General features: G+C 34.9%; 1 protein-coding gene across 1 annotated transcript in view; it reads right to left on the reverse strand.

Annotated features, from left to right (window-relative positions):
* The window catches only part of ATAD2B (ATPase family AAA domain containing 2B), a 78,417-nt gene that overhangs the window by 50,838 nt on the left and 8,670 nt on the right, over positions 1-18,909 (reverse strand). The window contains exons 2-12 of the mRNA XM_070933016.1: positions 15,901-16,055; positions 11,772-11,818; positions 11,072-11,225; positions 10,048-10,150; positions 8,816-8,924; positions 8,134-8,250; positions 5,849-5,924; positions 4,921-5,019; positions 3,632-3,743; positions 3,261-3,376; positions 1,455-1,629 (exon numbers count right to left, since the gene is read on the reverse strand). Of these exons, the coding sequence (XP_070789117.1) occupies positions 1,455-1,629; positions 3,261-3,376; positions 3,632-3,743; positions 4,921-5,019; positions 5,849-5,924; positions 8,134-8,250; positions 8,816-8,924; positions 10,048-10,150; positions 11,072-11,225; positions 11,772-11,818; positions 15,901-16,055 (1,263 nt within the window). The remainder of the gene's footprint in view (positions 1-1,454; positions 1,630-3,260; positions 3,377-3,631; positions 3,744-4,920; positions 5,020-5,848; positions 5,925-8,133; positions 8,251-8,815; positions 8,925-10,047; positions 10,151-11,071; positions 11,226-11,771; positions 11,819-15,900; positions 16,056-18,909) is intronic.

Raw genomic sequence — 18,909 nt, forward strand, 5'->3', positions numbered from 1 at the left:
TCTGCCCTGTGTACATACTGCAGATTACCTTTGACAGCTAATAGGTAGGCTTCACGATGCAAAAACCTGGTAGCCTCCACACGAGTAGTGATAGGGTGGATTAAGATTGGGAGTAGCCCCATGTCAAATGTGAAAATAAACTTTAAAAGCTCTGAAAAAAAGAAATTGGGCCATCTTTGTAGAAGCTTATTGAAAAATATTTCTGCATTTAAAAGCAGTTGATTTTTTGAGTTTTCTGAAAATTTCCTTTCAGCTAAGCTCAGCTCCCAATGACTTTTACTAATGATCTAAAACTCACAGAGCTTTCTTGGCAACCTTACTGAAGTGACTTGCCTCTTCGTACTTCCAGGATATATTTCGACAGACTATCCTACAGCTCTAATCTTTCATAGTGGTCTTTCATACATGTACTAACCAGGCCCATCCCTAGTCAGCTCCACAAGATTATCTATTAGTGGCTAGGGTGTAAACTATGTAAATACCATCTCATCCAATACCAGTTACACAGATACTTTTTTTTCTGACATTTTCATTTCCAAGAACTTACATGCTTTGAGGAAACTATTTTTATTCTTCAATCAGTACAAAAATATCAAGAGTGTCTTTGAAGAAGTACAAGCAAAAATACAAGAAGCCAGAAGAGTTGAGTAATCAATATCACTTTTTTATCTCTTGAAGCAAAAGGAGCCACTGCATTTTCTACTGATTTGACGACTTATTCCGGTTTCTTTTTTACTAGCAACTTCATTTATTCATCTTTCTGAAACATAAATGTTTTTATGGGCATTTCCTAACAAATGAAAAAATACATTGGCCAAAATCGGCCTGCAAGATCTATTAAGTCTATAGAATTCCAAGTGGAGACTCTTTCCCTTTCTGGAACATCAATCATCTAATGATGGAAGATGAAGCAAAGCAATGGGTCTTCCTCCACCCAAGATATTCAGTGTCAAAGGACTCCATTCTGTGGAGAGGAAATTGTCTCACTCATTAATACAATTAGCCTTTTAAAAAAGGGTAACGGATGCTATTTGTCCTTTGGACTAGAGATACGGCAAATTATATTTGCTTAATTTTCAGAATGAAAATCATAACCGGAGGAAACAAAATATTTCCTTCATGTCTTCTTATGGTTCCCGGTTACTCCCAGCAATTGTTTCTATTCTTTGCTGTTATTTCATATTTAATGACCTTTTTCTTCTTCCTATAATGACTCCAGCAAATATTAATACAGGAACTACCATGATCCAAGGTAATGAACTCAGTCTGACAATACAACAACAGGGACTGGAAACAAAATCAGTTTTCATCCAGCTATTCTGAATGGGAAATACTTTTGCTCATTATGGTATTACCTTTGCAAACATAGAAGGATATATTAGCAATTAGCAAGAATGTTCAAACGGATCCCCTGCTTCAGCTGAAGGATTGAATACATAAAATTGTGTACTAACTTGATCAAAGAGGAGTCGAAGCTGCCGTTCAGATTCACCAACCCATTTACTGAGACAGTCTGCTCCCTTCCTCATAAAAAAGGCAACTTTTCTGTCCCCATGAGCGCATTCATTGGCCAGAGCTCTAGCCACCAAGGTTTTACCTGTTCCAGGAGGACCATAAAACAAACAGCCCCTGAAGACAAATGGACAGATACAGAAATCACTATTTCTTTTTCTTCATAAGCAGCCCAGTATTTGCTACCCACATAAGGAACACAAGAGCTCAGTGATCTGTTTTGGATACTCAGTGAAATAAAAGTTATTGCTAATTAAAAACAATGAAAGAGAAAAGTAGAAAATATTTACAAGGAGTGGTTATTATTTTTAATCTATGCTATTTTTTTCTATTTTAATAAAAATGTCATTCACTTTTTTCTAATACGCTGGGCCAATTTATTGTTGCATATAAGCATCATAAATTAACATGAACATCAGAGATAGGGCATACATGTGACATCTCTGATGTTGGGTGTCAAGCGGGCAGCTATATAAATCAAACAAATATTCTAAACAAATGCAAATGAATAAAGTTATAACACTAACTTTGTTATAACTAAATAACAATTTCCCAAGCTTCCTGTGTCTCATGCAACCATTAGTTCTGGTCAGGTGGAATGAAAACAGTGATGAGCCTTGGGACAAAAATTAGTCTTTATTAGGAAAATCCTATGCTTAGCTGTCTCATATAGCACATATACAGCATCAAACTTTTACAGTAAGGAATTTTGCCAAGTCTTAGTTTCTCTGGAGGATCTCCATGACTATTTCCATTTTTATTGGCATCCATTCATCTTTAAAAATTCAATAGTTCCTTTCATAAGTCGAAGAACCCACAATGCTATTCTGCTTCTGTGTTACATTTAAAAATCAAGCTGCTTTTTTTATGGTCTTGTGAAGAAATCAAGAAATCAAATCTAAATTCTGCATTCCTAAATTACATAGATATGAACATAAGTCAGTGAGATCTTACACATATCTGAAGACTTGACATACTTAGGAAGCCTTTTAAAAATTCCAGTTTTCCAACCATTATTGAAATCAAAAGTTTCATTTTAAAAGATAATTCTGAATAAACAAAGTCAATTGCATATTTTTTGTACAGGATGGATCAATATTGATTGATTCCACATTTTACAATATTACTGAATTATTTCACTATTTCAACTATTTGTTAGTGGAGAATGGTCTGTCTGACAGCTCTATTTTCTTTAGCTTTCTCACACTTCTAGATTGACAACTTCAAGAGAAATTATACAACACAAAATTGTTAAAAATGTAAAATAAATTTTCTGCAAGAATTTTTTTTAAAGCAAGTTATTTCATCAAATGTCACACAAATGTATTTGACCTAGCCTATTATCATCTCTCAGCAAACTTCAATTCCAGCAACTTTCTCACAACTATTCCATTTTTCCAGAGATTTGGAGGCATATTGGGACATGGGGGAGAGAATCTGATCTAGGAATGGCTTTTTTCCTGCTTAAGTCAAATGGCTGAACCCAACTGTAGCTAGCAAAACCTGGAGGGTCCCCCCTTCAAATAATTTGTCCCATATTGTATCTTTTAATCTGACAAATAATAGGATTTTAAAATAATGAAATATAGGAAATAATTATGTTGGCCCATGTGGTTTATTTTAATTAAATTAAATTAATTCACTTGTGTCCACTTCTTTATTAAGCTATTCTTTAAAATAACCCTAAATCCAACAAAGTTTGTGTATTCTGGTAAATTAATTCAAGTGTAAATATGAACAAAGCCTACCTTGGTGGCTGAATTTTGAATTTTTCAAATATTTCAGGATACAGAAGAGGAAATATAACCATTTCTTTAAGTGCATGGATATGATTGCTCAACCCACCTATACTATCAAAACGGACCTAAAAGGAAGATAAAAAGCAATAAAAGAAATTAACATTTGGAAATTTAACTTATCATTTGCCCCATTTACGTGGAAAAGCCATCAGTGTATTTCAAAATGTCAGTAATAAAAACATTATCCAAAATGGTCTACTTTTAATCTGGTGTAAGTAAAGTAGCTATAAACATTTAATTCTTTAAGATTGAATTTTACAAAGCAGCTTAAAGATTTTCCTTTTAGCACAGTCAATTCTAAACAAAGAAAAAAAGCACACCGATTTGTCAAGAGTCATTGGATCCACGTCAGCCAAGCTTGCTCCAACTTTCACTCGTTCACGTAAAATTCCACTAGCCAAATCTTCTGCTATGAAATTCATTGGCAGACACCTATGGCATATTAAAAAAAATCCATAAATTACATGCTGAAAAAAGATGCATGCATGCATAGAATGGAACTGTGACTTTTCAGGTACAATATTTCATCTTGTCCCAAAAATAGAATGAGAATGTTAATCATTAGAGAAAAAAATATATATTTTTCATGAAGACATAATGGATAAATAATCCCACTGCCACCCCCAAAAGTAAAAAAAATTCTAATAATACATCGAAATAAAATTGGGCTGCATCTGAAATTACTTTCAGTGAAATTTTGCTAACAATGGAGGAAGGAAGGAGGCACTACATTTTAGAAACAGTAGGGATGGGCCCAGTCTATAGCTCATGTAAAGTCCCTGGCTGCCCTTGTTCAGATTTCTTATTCTTCGTATTCTTCTTCATTAAGACTTCAGGCGCTTGTTAGCAATCTCGCACAAAGAAAAAAAAAACAAATCCAAAGGTAAAAATTTTAGTCCACACATTCTGATAACATCAGTACACCAGTGGCTGTGCCCCGTCTAACTTTCAGAAGAGTACAAAGACAATATTCAGCCCCCAGCCTAAAAATGTTGCCATTTTCTTTACGATTCCATTTGCCCTGAAAAGTTGTCAAATGGGTGCATGATTCTGTAGAATAACATTGGAGACATTCTGAGCCATGATGATAAGAAAGATGTTCTACTCTGTTCTGGCATAGAAGGTACCAATTAAAACTAAAGAAGAATAATCATCAAGAAAAACAATGCCTCACTCCTAACCTCCAATAGAAATGCGAATTTGTTTTCACAGATGGGCAGGTCTGAAGAAATCCCATGATATAAAACCATGTTTTACATGTATAATTTCTATGACTAGAAGAGAATATTTGTAGCTTAGAATTGAACTGTGGGGTCCTTGGTGTTCTCTGAGTGTAGTTGTTTTATTGCAGACATTTCATTAACAAGCTGGATAACATTATCAATGAGCACTGATGATGTTTCCTAATTTGGTAATGAAACATCTACAAGAAAACAACCAAGCTCAGAGAACACCAAGGACCATACATAACATATATGACCATGCCTCATATCAGCACCCTTAATTAGAATAAAACAATTTCCACATGGCTGGCAAATTTCATCAGGCCAAGCACATGAAACCAAGTCATTTTTTTCCCTTAGCTGAATGACAACAAAGAAATTGTTACCGGTTTCTCGCTCTTGCCATGCTTTTAGATTTTCTTCTTTCAAAACGTTCTTCATCTGAAGAGGTTGTATCACTACTATGAATGGCATGTTTCTTTCTCCTGCGGAAGCAATGGAACATTTAACTGAAGATCAGCGTGCACTGAATTGTGCTTAGTGAATGCTAACAAATAAATAATTAAAACAGATTTAAAGTTGCAATGTCTTTTAATGCTTCTCTTGTTTTCATCACTTGAGTTGGTTCAGATGCCACAATACACTGATATGTCAGAGAAACAACAAGACACAGCAATCCCTGGTCTTCCCATATACACACAAACACTGTTGTTCCAATGTAAGAGGAGAAATTGTGGTTTAATTTTGACTACAAAAGAGGATCAACATTTCAAGTTTTTTTAAGACAGAGATTAAGCCACAATTTCTAAGTTGAAATATAATGGGAGAAAGAAACCCTGAAATTAACAGAGGTAATACAGTAGGTCATTCTCTATTAGGCACAGAACAAGAATCACCCCATTCATTCCTCATCAAACTTTACTGCAAAATTTAATTTACCAGCCCATCATTACCTCTGAACTAAGTCTGTTTTCAAAAAAGCTGAAAACAATTTTATACATACACAAAATGTAAGAAACTGACAAAAAACAAAAACAAAATGACAAAACTATTCAAAGATAGTTCAGTAAAATTTCTGGCAGGAACGGCTTCCAGCATACCAAACTATGACAATGGTTTAGAGGGGTAATTTGCAAAGTATTCCTCTGCATTGTGTTATGCTGTCTTTCTCTTTTATTTTATAGCTGTAACAGAGGAAGAATGCATTGGCTTAGCTTTTGTATTTTTTACCCAGCCAATTCTTCCAGAAATTATTCCTGAAATTCCAACATGATAGCATAAAGGTAGTAGAAAATATCCTAATATATTATTTACCTGATATGGCTTCTTCTTGCAGGAGATCTATGAATGTCAAATAATGTGTTTTCCCTTTTCTTTTGGTGAGCTGGAACTAGATAAGATAATCAACTTTGACATTTAAATGTTTTTACAGAACTGTATAAAAATCTAGTTCCTTGATGTAAGGCAGAGGGGTCAAACTCAAGGCCCGGGGGACGGAACCAGTCCACAGGGTGCTTAGATCTGGCCCGTAGGACCGCTCTGTAAACAGCGAAGGTCTGCCCCGTGGTGCCTCTGCCAATGAAAACAGAGCTTGGAAGGGCTGCATGTGGTCCTCCTGAATTCCGTTTTTACTGGCAGCGGGTTCTAGAAGGTCATCACAGCTGAAAATGGAGCTCGGGAGCCCGTTTTCTCTGGCAGAGTGCTCGGGCCACGACAGGTGCCCCCGACATGAGTGACATTGAGCTGGCCATGCCCACTCCGGCCCCCCGAGGTCAAACAGAAGCCTGATGCGGCCCTCAATGAAATAGAGTTTGACACCCCTGCTGTAAGGCATCTTACAGCAATCAGAAATGTTTGCAAATAACATATATTTCTTCATCCTCTCTTCTCCAAATTTGTTTTTTAATTCTGTTTTTATGTAAGATACTCCTTACATTAAATACTCCTACTCACAGTTGTATTTTAATGAAGCATATTAAATTCTTGTTTTAGAACACTTTTGACTAAACATTGTAGCATAATAAAGATAAAAGCTTTAAGACAGCAAACTCTGTATTGCTGACTTATAAAAGAATTCTCATTGAAATACAGTCATGTGCAAGTCTGTCTTTCACTATGGCCTAGTACAATGATTTAACATTACCCACATAAACAGAAAGGCAAAAAAAGCCAGGTTCAAATACTTCCCAACTCTCCTCTCCAACACGATCAACAAAAGAAATACAAACCAAAATCTGGTTAGTTTAAGAGTTTGCATGTAATAATCAGCTATATTAAACGAATTCTGTACTGTTAAACAAAGTACCAAAATAATCACAGAGCTTAATTTATCAGAAATAATTCTAGGTAAGCACAAAATAGCAAAGCAGAAATCTGTTAAATCGAAACTATTTATTCTTTATGAAAAACGTAGGGAAATGGGGGAATGAGTAAGCATTGTGTCTTGCATGAATTTATACTAAACACTTTGCATGCAATTCCCCAAAACATGTTCTGAGTGAGTTGCCTAGTGAGTGGACAGAGATCTTAGAGGCATTTCTAATTTTATCAAGTCTAACAAGTAGAGGCTGTGGAGAATTATTCATTTATTTACTACATTTATATCCTGCCACAATCAGAGCTGAGGTGGTGCAATACTGAAGGCTACTTCAGCTGACTGCTAGCTGCAGTTCAGCAGTTCAAATCTCACTAGGTCAAGGTTGACTCAGCCTTCCATTCTTCCGAGGTGGGTAAAATGAGGACCCAGATTGTTGGGGGCAATATGCTGACTCTGTAAACCGCTTACAGAGGGTTGTAAAAGCACTATGAAGGGGTATATAAGTCTAAGAGCTATTGCTACCAAACAACTCTTGGTGGTCACATAAACACAACCACAAACAGGACTGTACCTACTTTTTTCAGTAAGTAAATCAAAGAAAGAAAAATACAGGACAAATAAGATGATACCATAAGTATCTGTTCAAAACAGTAACAGCCCAAACTATCAACTGTTATAGAAATCTCCCTTTATACTATATGTTCAACTGCAAAAAAAAAAAAAAAAAACACTTAGAGAAGTAATAAATGTTGTTTATTTTTTTCCTACACGCTTTAAGAGCCTGAGTAGTGCAGCAGACTAATGCTACTGTTAAAGGTAGTATTTAGCTTCCAGCTGCCTGCAATTACTGCGAGTTCAATTCTCACCAGGCTCAAGGTTGACTCAGCCTTCCATCCTTTCTAAGGTAGGTAAAATGAGGACCCGGTTTGTGGGGGCAATAAGCTGACTTTGTATAAAATATACAAAAGTATGAAGGCTATTGCTTAATGCCTTGTAAGCCGCCCTGAGTCTCCAGAGAAGGGCGGCATATAAATAAAAATAAAAGTAAAATTAAAAAAAATTACAGAGAGTAGCAGATAATAGTAGCAGATTCTTTCTTCAGCCATTTTATCCTATTTAATTTTAACATTAAATAAATTAAATTTAGAGGAACGATATTTTGCTGAACTTTATTATGAAGTTGATCCATGATCCATTTAGTTCTAATTTAATGCTGTAACAAGAGTAAGATATTGCTGAACCAAGTTATTTCCGTTACATAAATATTTTTTAAAAATCTTACCTATAGGAGGCGCTTGATATCTATCTACTGTTTTTCTTTGTCTGAGATTATATGGACGATCATTTTCTTCTCCTTCTGCCTCCTCTGCTTCAATATCCCCATCTTCTTCTTGAGATTCTAGAAAAATCCCCATTAAATATTTATAAAAGTGCACTAAGGTAACTTGATAATATCTATTAAAGAGCACCTGTTACTTTACAGGTGAATTTTATAAAATGCAACACTGATTTAATAGTTTACAATATTCCAGAATGAACTTTATAATATATAGATAATTTTAATATTTTTAAAAACACTTCTTGAAATATTATAAGATATCTATGAACTTTGAACACATGAGAAAGCTGTTATAATTTCAAGATCAAAACTATAAATTGACAAGAAAGGCCAAACAGCAAAGATATTTTCAAATCAGAGTCCTGAACAATTCATTCAAAAGCACCATGAATGTCTGAGGAAAAAAACAGCACTGATTAGCATTTATCAAGCCATGAAGGAATTACCAAAGCCTGAATCCATAACTGAAGAAGACCTGTCTGTTGGTATCCAACATTTAAGTGTATAGTTTGATTAATAAGTTTTTCTAGACTATAAAGAACTCAAATAACTTGTGTTGTTTTTCAACGTAATAGTATTTCACTTGTATTTATCGAAGTAGCTGTCAAATTACTATCACCATTACCTTCTTCTTCACCTTCTGTAGAAACCTCATGGTGGTTCTGGATTCCATAGCTATTTCTCCTTAATGATTTCCTCCTCCTTTTCACTCTTGAGTACATATCCATGTTTTCCTAAAATAAAAACCTCAAGAATGATCTGCATCGCTAACAGCTAAATATATATGTAGCTTCCAACTATATAGTTAATCAAACTCTGATAGTCATAACAAGTATTTTAATAAGAGAGAATCTGCATGTATGCAAGACAGAGAGATGCTAAAATCACTAAACAAATGTAAGTATCTTTATTGGAAATTCCGATCAGAGTACTGAGTGTTCTATCTTAGGAACTATAAAAGAATTCATGGGAGAGTACAGAAAATAATTCAGTTATTGTATCTATTCGGCACATAGAAATATTTGATTTTATAAGAATGGAGCATCTGTTCTTGAATAAGCTCCCACATCTGGAGACAAGGGAGGCACAATCAGCACTGTAGAACTCACAGCAGCAAGGCACTCTCTGACTAGCTGGTTACAATTCTCTGGCCTTGCCACTATGTGGCAATGTGAGGCACAGGTTGTTGCTGCCCCAAGAGCTGGAATCTACAGAAATGAGCCAGAGACTCAAGAATTCTACCACTCAGAGCCACAGCTTCCCAGCAGCCAATAAGGTAGCTGGGAAGGGCGGGGCTGTTGCAAGCTGGCCAGCTCATAGAAGGGAAAGCCTTGTTGCCTCATCAGCTAGCTTCCATTTATCCACTCATTCACCACAGCCTGTTAATAGTTGTGCAAGCCTCCAAAGTTGCAACAGAGAGGACAGAGGAATTGTTTTTCCTGTTCCTGCGACTTGATTTTAGATATCAGTTGCTACTATTTAAAGGAACCTAGGGAGTCACAAGCCCTGAATGCCAACCAGTAAAACATATATATGTAGATGGGACTGTTTCACATTAATCATATTGTCTTACAGATGATTGACTACCCTATAATCCACCACAAACCATGTCACTTCTTATGAGTTATTGTATTTTTTATGAGATAGTACAGTGTTGACACCTGTTTTTTCCATAGCCAGCTGTATTGTTTTTTCTTTCCCTTCTGTTCCTGTTATAAGGATTAAAAACTATATACAGAATATTCAAAATTCATTTGATCCATTTTTATTAACAAGTGCTTTCGATGCTAGGCTATAACGTACTCAAGGCTTAAACAAAATGTAAGGAAAAAAAGATGAGCAGAGAATTAAACTTACAAATTCAGTATCTGTCCACATACGCAACCGTTCCACTTCACCTGATCGCCTGTTCCGTCGGATGTTAATATTGTCCATTTCCTGAAGAACAGCTTCAGCAGTACTAACAAGAAAAATTGTAGAAATTTATTTACTTATTTATATTCTTTATATTTTTATAAATAACTCAACACACGCAATACTCCCACCTCCCCCTATTTTTCCCACAACAATAACTCTGAGATGACTTGTTCTGAGAGAGAGTGACTGGCCCAAAATCAAATATGTAACAACTGCCTTGTGATATTGTTAAGTAAATACAATAAACTGGATCATAATTAAATATGGTTAAAATTAAATAAGATCCTTATATGATTTTGGTCCAGTAAATAAATCTGCTAGTAGAAACACAAAAAAGTGATTTTTGCGTTACAGCATTCCTACATCCTTTTTAGAAGGAATCCTCAGTGCCAAAGAAAGTTTTACTGAATACAAGGGGCTGCATTTAAGGAAATGAACATTATTACTCTCTTCCAGTGTGAGCAAATTCATATTTTATCCATGATTTACAGATATAGTTCAGAGGCAAAAATCAAATTAGAAAAATATGAGTCCAAAGTTTTTTCCAATATTCTCTATAATTCCTGAACAAACTCAACTATTAAAATTCTGGTTCACATCGTTTATTGCAGGGATAGGAGTTTCCCTTTCTTGCTGAGCCTCATTTTTTTAATGTAAAGTTTTGCCTCTAAGATGGTGTGACCATAAAGTGGATAGGCTGAAAAATGTCTGATCCATTTCTTTTCTATTTCCTAGGATACAGAGTACATAAAATAAGTACAATAAAGTTCTCAGAGATTGAAATCGGCTAGCTGAGTAAATTAAATATTTACTCTACATTGTTTGGAAGCTGAATATTCAACCTAGGGGACATCTTTTTAAATATATAAATAAAATGTTTCTCATGGACTGAAATATAACACAAACATAATTTTAACAATATCATGAAATTTTACACTATTATTATTGCACTATTCCAACATACCTGTTTACCAATTGGTCAAACAGTAAACTCTGATTGAGACTTTCAAATCTGTTTTTTCTAGATCGACAACTTTTTCTAATTTCTCTGCCTCCATTTATACAGGCATGGTCACCATCTCCCTTTTTTTCTCCTCGAAGAGAACAGCTTTTGAGAGCTGCAAATTTCAAGTTATAATATTAATATTGAGAAATAATAAGTATTTAGGATGTGTATAACAAGGTGCATGGACTGTTGCAAATGTGGAACAGTTGGGTTTATATAGTTCTTGTTGTTTTAATGGCATTTACATGAATGAGCTACCCAGAGTCTTATGATTTGAAAGGTAAAATAATTGTGTAAAATATTTACACACACAGACATACATAGTCAAATTATTTTATCCACAATAAATATTTCAATTTTAATGATAACTGTATATTACTCTGCAGCCTTCATGCCAAATTTGCTTTGAGGGATTTGGGGTGCAGTCTAAGTAGAATTAGACTAAGTAGAATGGAGCCAGGAGCAAGAAAATGGGAAATAAATGAGGCCAGTTTAACAAGTGGGTACTTGGTCACGGAACAATGAATGTAGCTTTTTCTTTTTTTACTTTTTGCACTGAAAAGAGTAATATAGCATATTGAAAAGTTAGGGAGACAGAACATTAAAAATATAAAAATGTTAAGGATCAGAATAAGCAATTTAACTATGAAGTACTTACATAAACTACGACCATTTGGTAGAGTAGCACCAGATTGAGAAGTTAACCTAAGAACAATTTAATTTGGAAAATTAGTTTGTTGTATTAAAATTACAATTCACATAATATTGATATTATTTCTATTCTCAAGTGTTACATATTGGACATAAGCTGCTATAATTTCAACTCTACAAGTTATATGAAAACTATTTATATCCCATCTGTATATTTTAAAACAGTTAAATAATTTTTATGCTGCTTCTACAAATGAGGAGCAAAGTTAATAATTCATTGAAAGCAGGAAAGTGAATTTTTTCATTACAGATGTCCACACAGGAGACTACTTTCAAATGATTGACAAAACCAAGACAAAAAATGTAATTTATTTTACTTTTGAGTTGAATTATGCAGTCAATTTAGTGATAATTTTTAGAATATCTCTAGAACCACATCTGCTTCCAGAAACTTTGCACAGCTTGGAGAACTCAAGTTCTCTACCTCTGGTCTAAAATCATCAATGAGAAAGCCTGGTATCAGTCTTTAAATTTGGTATTCATTTAATGAAGTTTAGCATTCCTAATTTTTTTACCATTCTGGAAAGCATTCAAATAAGGTATAGGTTATTCAGTGCATTCCCTTGAAATAATGATTTGTATTGATCTATCATCATGCTTCAAACAATGTCAAGCTACTCAATACAACATTTTTAATTTGTATGCTAATGTGATAAATGCTTTCAAATGCAAACATTTGAAAAGAAAATATCTGTTGTAAAAGAAAACTTTAATTAGTTTACATTGATCAGTTTATATGTTCCAGTGCTATAATGTAGTCTATATTTTTTCTTTGAAAAGAAAGCAAAATACTTTCAAGCTGAAGTAGGGTCCTACCTCATAGTCACAATACAAAATAGAAAGTAACGTGTTTAATTCTTAGCATCATCAAAAGCAGCTCAATTTATTTTCCTTAGTTTGAACGGTAATTATAGCGAAAGTTATAAGTCATAAGTCATAAAATGATAGGGATCAAAAAACATTTAGAGTTCCAAACTGTAGTTTGAGTATTCCCAGGTTAATGAAACCATTCTTATTCTAGAATTTTGTCCTAAGCCTGTACAAATAGACAACCTATTGTGAATTTACCTACGATTCAATCAAATAACCTACTTTAATGGTTCTAAGACAAAAAAATAAAGGAGTAAAGAGATTTATTTTGATTTTGTACTGTTTCCTATTGTGGAACGTTCAACATCTTTCAAATTTTCTTCAATTCAAAGATGGAATACAAGAAATATGCTAATGGAACATTTTAAATGGGATTATTTTATTCCAACTCAGAACATTTTTTTCTTCCATTTTGTGTTCTTACCTAATAAAAGGGACTTTCCACTTGTGGAAAGTGCTAACTAAAACTAATGTTACAAATAGTACTAATCTAATATTACAAATAGAACAATAATATCTACTATACCAATTATGAAATGAAAAATGGCAATAATCAAAACCTTGACTTTTTTTTAATTTTAATATGCTTCAGCCCCTATTACAAAATGCAACATTATCACAGAAAGAACTTGTAACATTAAAACTTTAAATAATTTACTGTCCTTAATAGCTAAGGAGTAAAACTGAAAAGAGGATATAGATATATGCAGTGGTGTGCTAGTAAATGTATTAACAACCGGCTCTGCTGGCTTCATTCACTTGACTCCACTACTAGCCACCTAACAGCTGATTGACACAATACTAGGTATAGCAACTCAGTTCTGCTATCTACTGGCTTGCAAAATACTAGAAAATTCAACAATAGGCTCTCACGAGCAATACAAGCCTGTTCAAGTACATCATTGGATGTATGTGTATATCCCATCACCAATACTATAATAAATCCAATCAGACTGAAGAAATCTTTGTTTTTGATGCAAAGCTAGGAAATATATCCGTAAAAACATTCAGGTGTATGCTCTTATGGTCCTGCCATAATTAGGAAATTCATCTTCACAAGTTCCCACAGGCATAATTTTTACATTAAACCCAGCATCTAAGGATAAACAGGGATATCAGCACCAAAGCTTTCATGCTTTTCTGTACAAGTAGTCTTCAATTTATGACTGTAACTGAGCCTGGCAATTATGGCCATGGGCTGTGTCAATCATAAAGCAGTTCCTCATGGGATAACCCCAATTTGACAATCTTTTTTTGCAATGGTCATTAAGTGAACACAACAGTTGTGAGATGAAAGAAGCAGTTGGAAGGCGAATATAAAGGTTGTTAAGCAAACACTGTGGTCGTTAAGTGAACCCACTGTTTGCTACGGGGTGTTTTTCCCCAGAAACAGAAGTAAATGTTGGCTTCCGGAAAAAAAGTTGTAATCACAGATTACATGACTGTGGAGTGCTGCAAAGAGTTGTAAATCAAGGCCAGTTGCCAAGCGCCCAAAATGTGGTCATGTGACTGTGTGTGTGTGTGTGTGTGTGTGTGTGTGTGCACATGATGTCAGAACTTAAAAAACAGGTGATAAGCAGCTTTTCATGAGTCTGCCATAATTTTGGTCATTAAGCAACTCAACATAATTTGTGGACTTCCTGTACTCTCTTCCCAGTTTATCCTCCATGCCAATACTAAGATGAATGCTAGTTTTAAACTGATGTTGCCATTATAAGTATTACTGCAATCAAAACAGAAGAGAAAGAGAAGTGAATGTGTCCTCTTTGAGTATTCTTGCCACAGAAATCAGGAAGCGCACACACACACACACACACACACACACACACACACAAAATGTGCCTCTTCAAAAATATACAGTATATAAACAAATTTTGAAAAATTCAGGATTTAGAGCTCACCATAGAAATAAGAGTTCTTAATTTTTCCTTTCCAGAGACCAAGTATTAATTGTATTTCTAAATGTATACTTGTAGAATTCTTGCCTAAAACATATGAATGCTGGCTTTTAAAAAAAGGAGGGGGGAGTTAGATTTTCTCATGTTTCTCTCTTGGGGGGAGTGTATACATCACCACCACCATCATTATTCCAAACTGGTTCTCTCAGCAATAGAACAACAAAATTGAAGGATATTTAGATATTGGCTCTAATTAGCATAAATAATATGGAAATTATTTATCAAGATTAATAATATTTAGCAGTGCCATTTTTAAAAACATCTATGAGCCTTTTACTTCTGATTTCACACAATTCATGTTTAAATGTTCATAGATAATGGAAAGTCCATTAGGCATGATGGTCCTCTTGAAATGGACATTGTCTCATTTCAGCTTTTAAAGTGGGGAATCAGAAATATTAGCATTCATTTGTGCAGTTCCAGATACCTAATACAATAATTTTAACAATTTATCAACTCTATACTTTGTTTTATTTTTGTTTAAAGTAACATTTGTTCTCTTTCCTGCAGAACAAGTAACACATGCTGAAAAGAATCATAAATAATATGTGGTCAATTCAACTCCAAAGCCTAATTTGTGTGTGTTACATGGGTTAAACTATGTAATTGCTAGGGAGCAATCTCACAGGTCAAATTTGGAGTTAACAGCAAAAAAAAAAAAAAAGCTATTAATTTGTAGCAGAAACAAACATGGCTAATACTTTCTATTGCTAAAGAAAACATGGAACTAGTTAAACTTATTAACATAATACTATATGCATGGAACAGACAAAACTGTACTGTGTTCACAAGAAATTCCAGATGTCTTAATGTAAGCAACAGATGGAGTTGCTCTTTTTCTTTCCCATAAACAAAATTTGTCATCTGAAATAAAGTTTGGGGGGGGGGAGAGAAGGGAGGAAGCGGGAACAAGCTGTACCTCATGCACTTATGCATGAAGTCAGAATCTCTGGCTAAAATCAGTTACTAATGATGAATTACGCATGATGAGAAACATGGGAGTGTAGCATCCCAAATTTAGGTTTCCCTTTCTCTGCAACATACAATAGATTTTAGTACATAGTCTGGAACAGAACCCGATATAAGGAGGCTATTTTAAGTAGCAGAAACATTTCTTTAAAGGGAGTAAAGATTTTGCCTTAATCAATAATTTAAGCTGTTTAAGAAAATGATCAAAATTGTACACGTGTAAGTACACGCCGACATGCGCATACACACACAGGTTTTTAAAATATTTAATATGCTTACCGGGACTGACCAGTTGAGACACTCCATTCCTCTCGCTGTCCAGTACTGCGAGATTTTGATTTGTCTTTGCATACAGAATCAGCATGTTTCAAGGTACGTTTGGCTGGAGGAGATATGTGACTATCACTCAAACTACCATCACTACCATCATCTCTCTAGAGAAGAAAAAAAAAAAAGCAAACAGTTAGTAGTAGTCTAATTCATGACATTGTTCAAGATAAATATTCTCCAATTCAGGAGGAGTGGGGAAGAACTGATTCTTATTCAGATAATAGCAATCATCCTCACCTGAAAACTGTAAATCTAATTCTAGAAAGAGGGTATGAGAGATATTGAGGAATTTGCTATATCTTTTTCTGGGGATTAAAGCAAATTTGAGCTTATTTGTCTGTTTTGTATTTACATCTCATAACGATCAAATGCATCTCTTAGTGATTTACAAGATATATAGAAAATTACTGAAACATCAACAGTAGCCTAATTTTAAAATGTCTACTATCAATAAAACATAATGGACTCATATGTTGAATCAATATAGGCATTAATGGCTAATTCTGCATTTTAAATGCACTACAGAATTTTCTTAATGCAATCAGGGAGGGAGCCAATCTGATTTCCACTGGAAGTGGTTCCAAATGCCAACATTTATATTAACAAATATTTTATTATTATTATTACTTCAATTTATACAATTTATTCAGCCCTAAGGCAATCAAAGCCACTCATACAGCCACTCATAAAAATGAAAATGAAAACCAGTTTAAACAAGTAGCTCAAATAAACAATTAAAATGACCTGAAACATGAATTAAAGAACGATATAATGAATATCAAAATTCAGAATGATCACACCAAGCCAACAGAATTTAAATTACTGCAATTGATTTTAGGACATGTTTCCTATATTGAGTTTTATGGTGTTAACTCACTATATATTTGACTTTTACTTTACACTTTTTTAAGTTTCATACTTATGTATAGAGAAGGAGCTCTCCTCAAAAATATCTGATATCCAATTTAGGGTTTGAACGCAGGTGATAAACAAATGCTCCAGGAGGATTGCTTTCTTATTTCCCTCAATACGAATGCACAGGACAACTTTGAAGAGTTTGGCTGGTGGAAGTCTTGCCCTTTTGGGAAAGGCTCACACTAAAAAAACTGTTCCAGGTAAACACAAGCAGAAAGTCAGGTGTCCTTGCCCTGTCTTGGTCAGAACTTCCCCCCTCCCCATATTTCAGTAACAAGAAACTATGGCTCCCCAGAAATAATTACAGGTAGTCCACAACTTACAGCCATCTATTGAGCAGCTGTTCCAAGTCACAACAGCACTGAAAAAACTGACTTTCAACTGGTCCTTGCATTTATGACCATCACAATGTCACTATGATCCCACAATCAAAATTTGCAACCTTCCCAGCTGGCTTCTAACAAAATCAATGTGGGGAGGCGGGAGCTGGATTTGTTTAATGACATTCACTTAACAAATGCAGTGATTTGCTTAAAAGCAAAAAAGGGTGTAAAATCAGCTGTGACTCACTTAATAACCATCCTGCTTAGCAAATTGGGAATTGTTCCCAATTGTGGTTGTAAATCAAGGACTATCTGTATATCAGGGAGCAAGGCTTCTCTCGGTTATGCTTCATACCCTTGATATCACCAGCTCACAAAACAAGTAGAGGAGCTGATCAACACCATTTCTCCACTCCATTTACAGACACGCTGTCACAGGGCCTCTGAAGTATACAGAATGGTGTTTCTGAATGTAACACAGGAAATAAAATTGTATGTGACAGGTCAAAACATACATAAAATAAACCCCTGCATTTTTTTCAACAATTATGCAGGATGTTTGTACCATTCCATACAAACCTAGTTACTAGATTCAGAAACTTCAGATATATTCCATACAATAAGAAATAGAGTTCTGGAGGAAAAATACCTACTGTATATACTTTATTAAATATTAAATAGTCAATGGCCAAGTTACACCCTACTTTGTACACAAAGGTGTGTCTATACTGTTAATAACATACAAAATGCTGGGATTCAATCTTGTAAGGGTTCTGAGTAATTCTATTCTATGTAGAAACTGAAGCTACACAACTGGTTTGAAACCTGTTTCAGTGGTGTGGGAGAGCTTAACTAGATAAAGCAGACAAGGCAAAAACATTACAGCATCATTGTCTGAAGTCATTAAGCAAGCAATTTTCAATGTAGTGTAATTAATACCAATAATAATGAGATCCAAAGGACATGAACCCCCCCTTCCAATAGCTTCAAGAGATATTTCTTCTTTATTTCAATAACTATTTTAAGACTGCTTAATAGGCACTTGTATAGGAAGAAATGTATGTTCTTCCTCTACAATGATTTCTCAGGTGCTCTCAAAATGTGTTACAGAAAGACTGGAAATCGTTATAGAGGTATGAAGAAATACCCTTTTTTCAAGTACGGTAGATTATTGTGAAAATTTCCCCTTCCCTTTTCTTTTCCCATCATAACTCTATAACATTCACTAGGGCTGTATAGTTCTATTTCTGATTTTTTTTAGGGGGTGGATTGCAGTGGGGATGGAAAGTCTGCATCTTCAATTCTTTCTCTATCAAGGTTATCTAGTATCAAAGTTATCAAGGTTATCTATCAAGTGGTTTACTAGTAAACCACTGCTTTTTACCATTCAAAATTACCACAACCTCCCACAAGATCCCCACAGGGCTGTGTCTTGAGCCCACTACTATTCACTTTGATGACCCACGACTGCTGTGGCAAATCTGCTACGAATCATATTGTGGAAGTATGCAGATGATACGGCAGTGGTGGGTCTTATCCAGGACAACAATGAAGATGCTTATAGGGAAGCGGTGAAAGCTCTGGTGGACTGGTGCTGTTGTGGTCCGCCACAGCCTGAGGAGTTGGCAGCGGAGTCGGACAGCGATGAGGCTGAGGAAGAACATGGGCCAGTCCTGGAGGCTGGGGAAGGCCCGGATGAAGGTTCTGCGTCAGAGGCAGA

The sequence above is a fragment of the Pituophis catenifer genome, unplaced genomic scaffold (assembly GCF_029215685.1).
Source record: "Pituophis catenifer annectens isolate HBS135680 unplaced genomic scaffold, rPitCat1.0.hap2 SCAF_1, whole genome shotgun sequence".
Taxonomy (NCBI): domain Eukaryota; kingdom Metazoa; phylum Chordata; class Lepidosauria; order Squamata; family Colubridae; genus Pituophis; species Pituophis catenifer.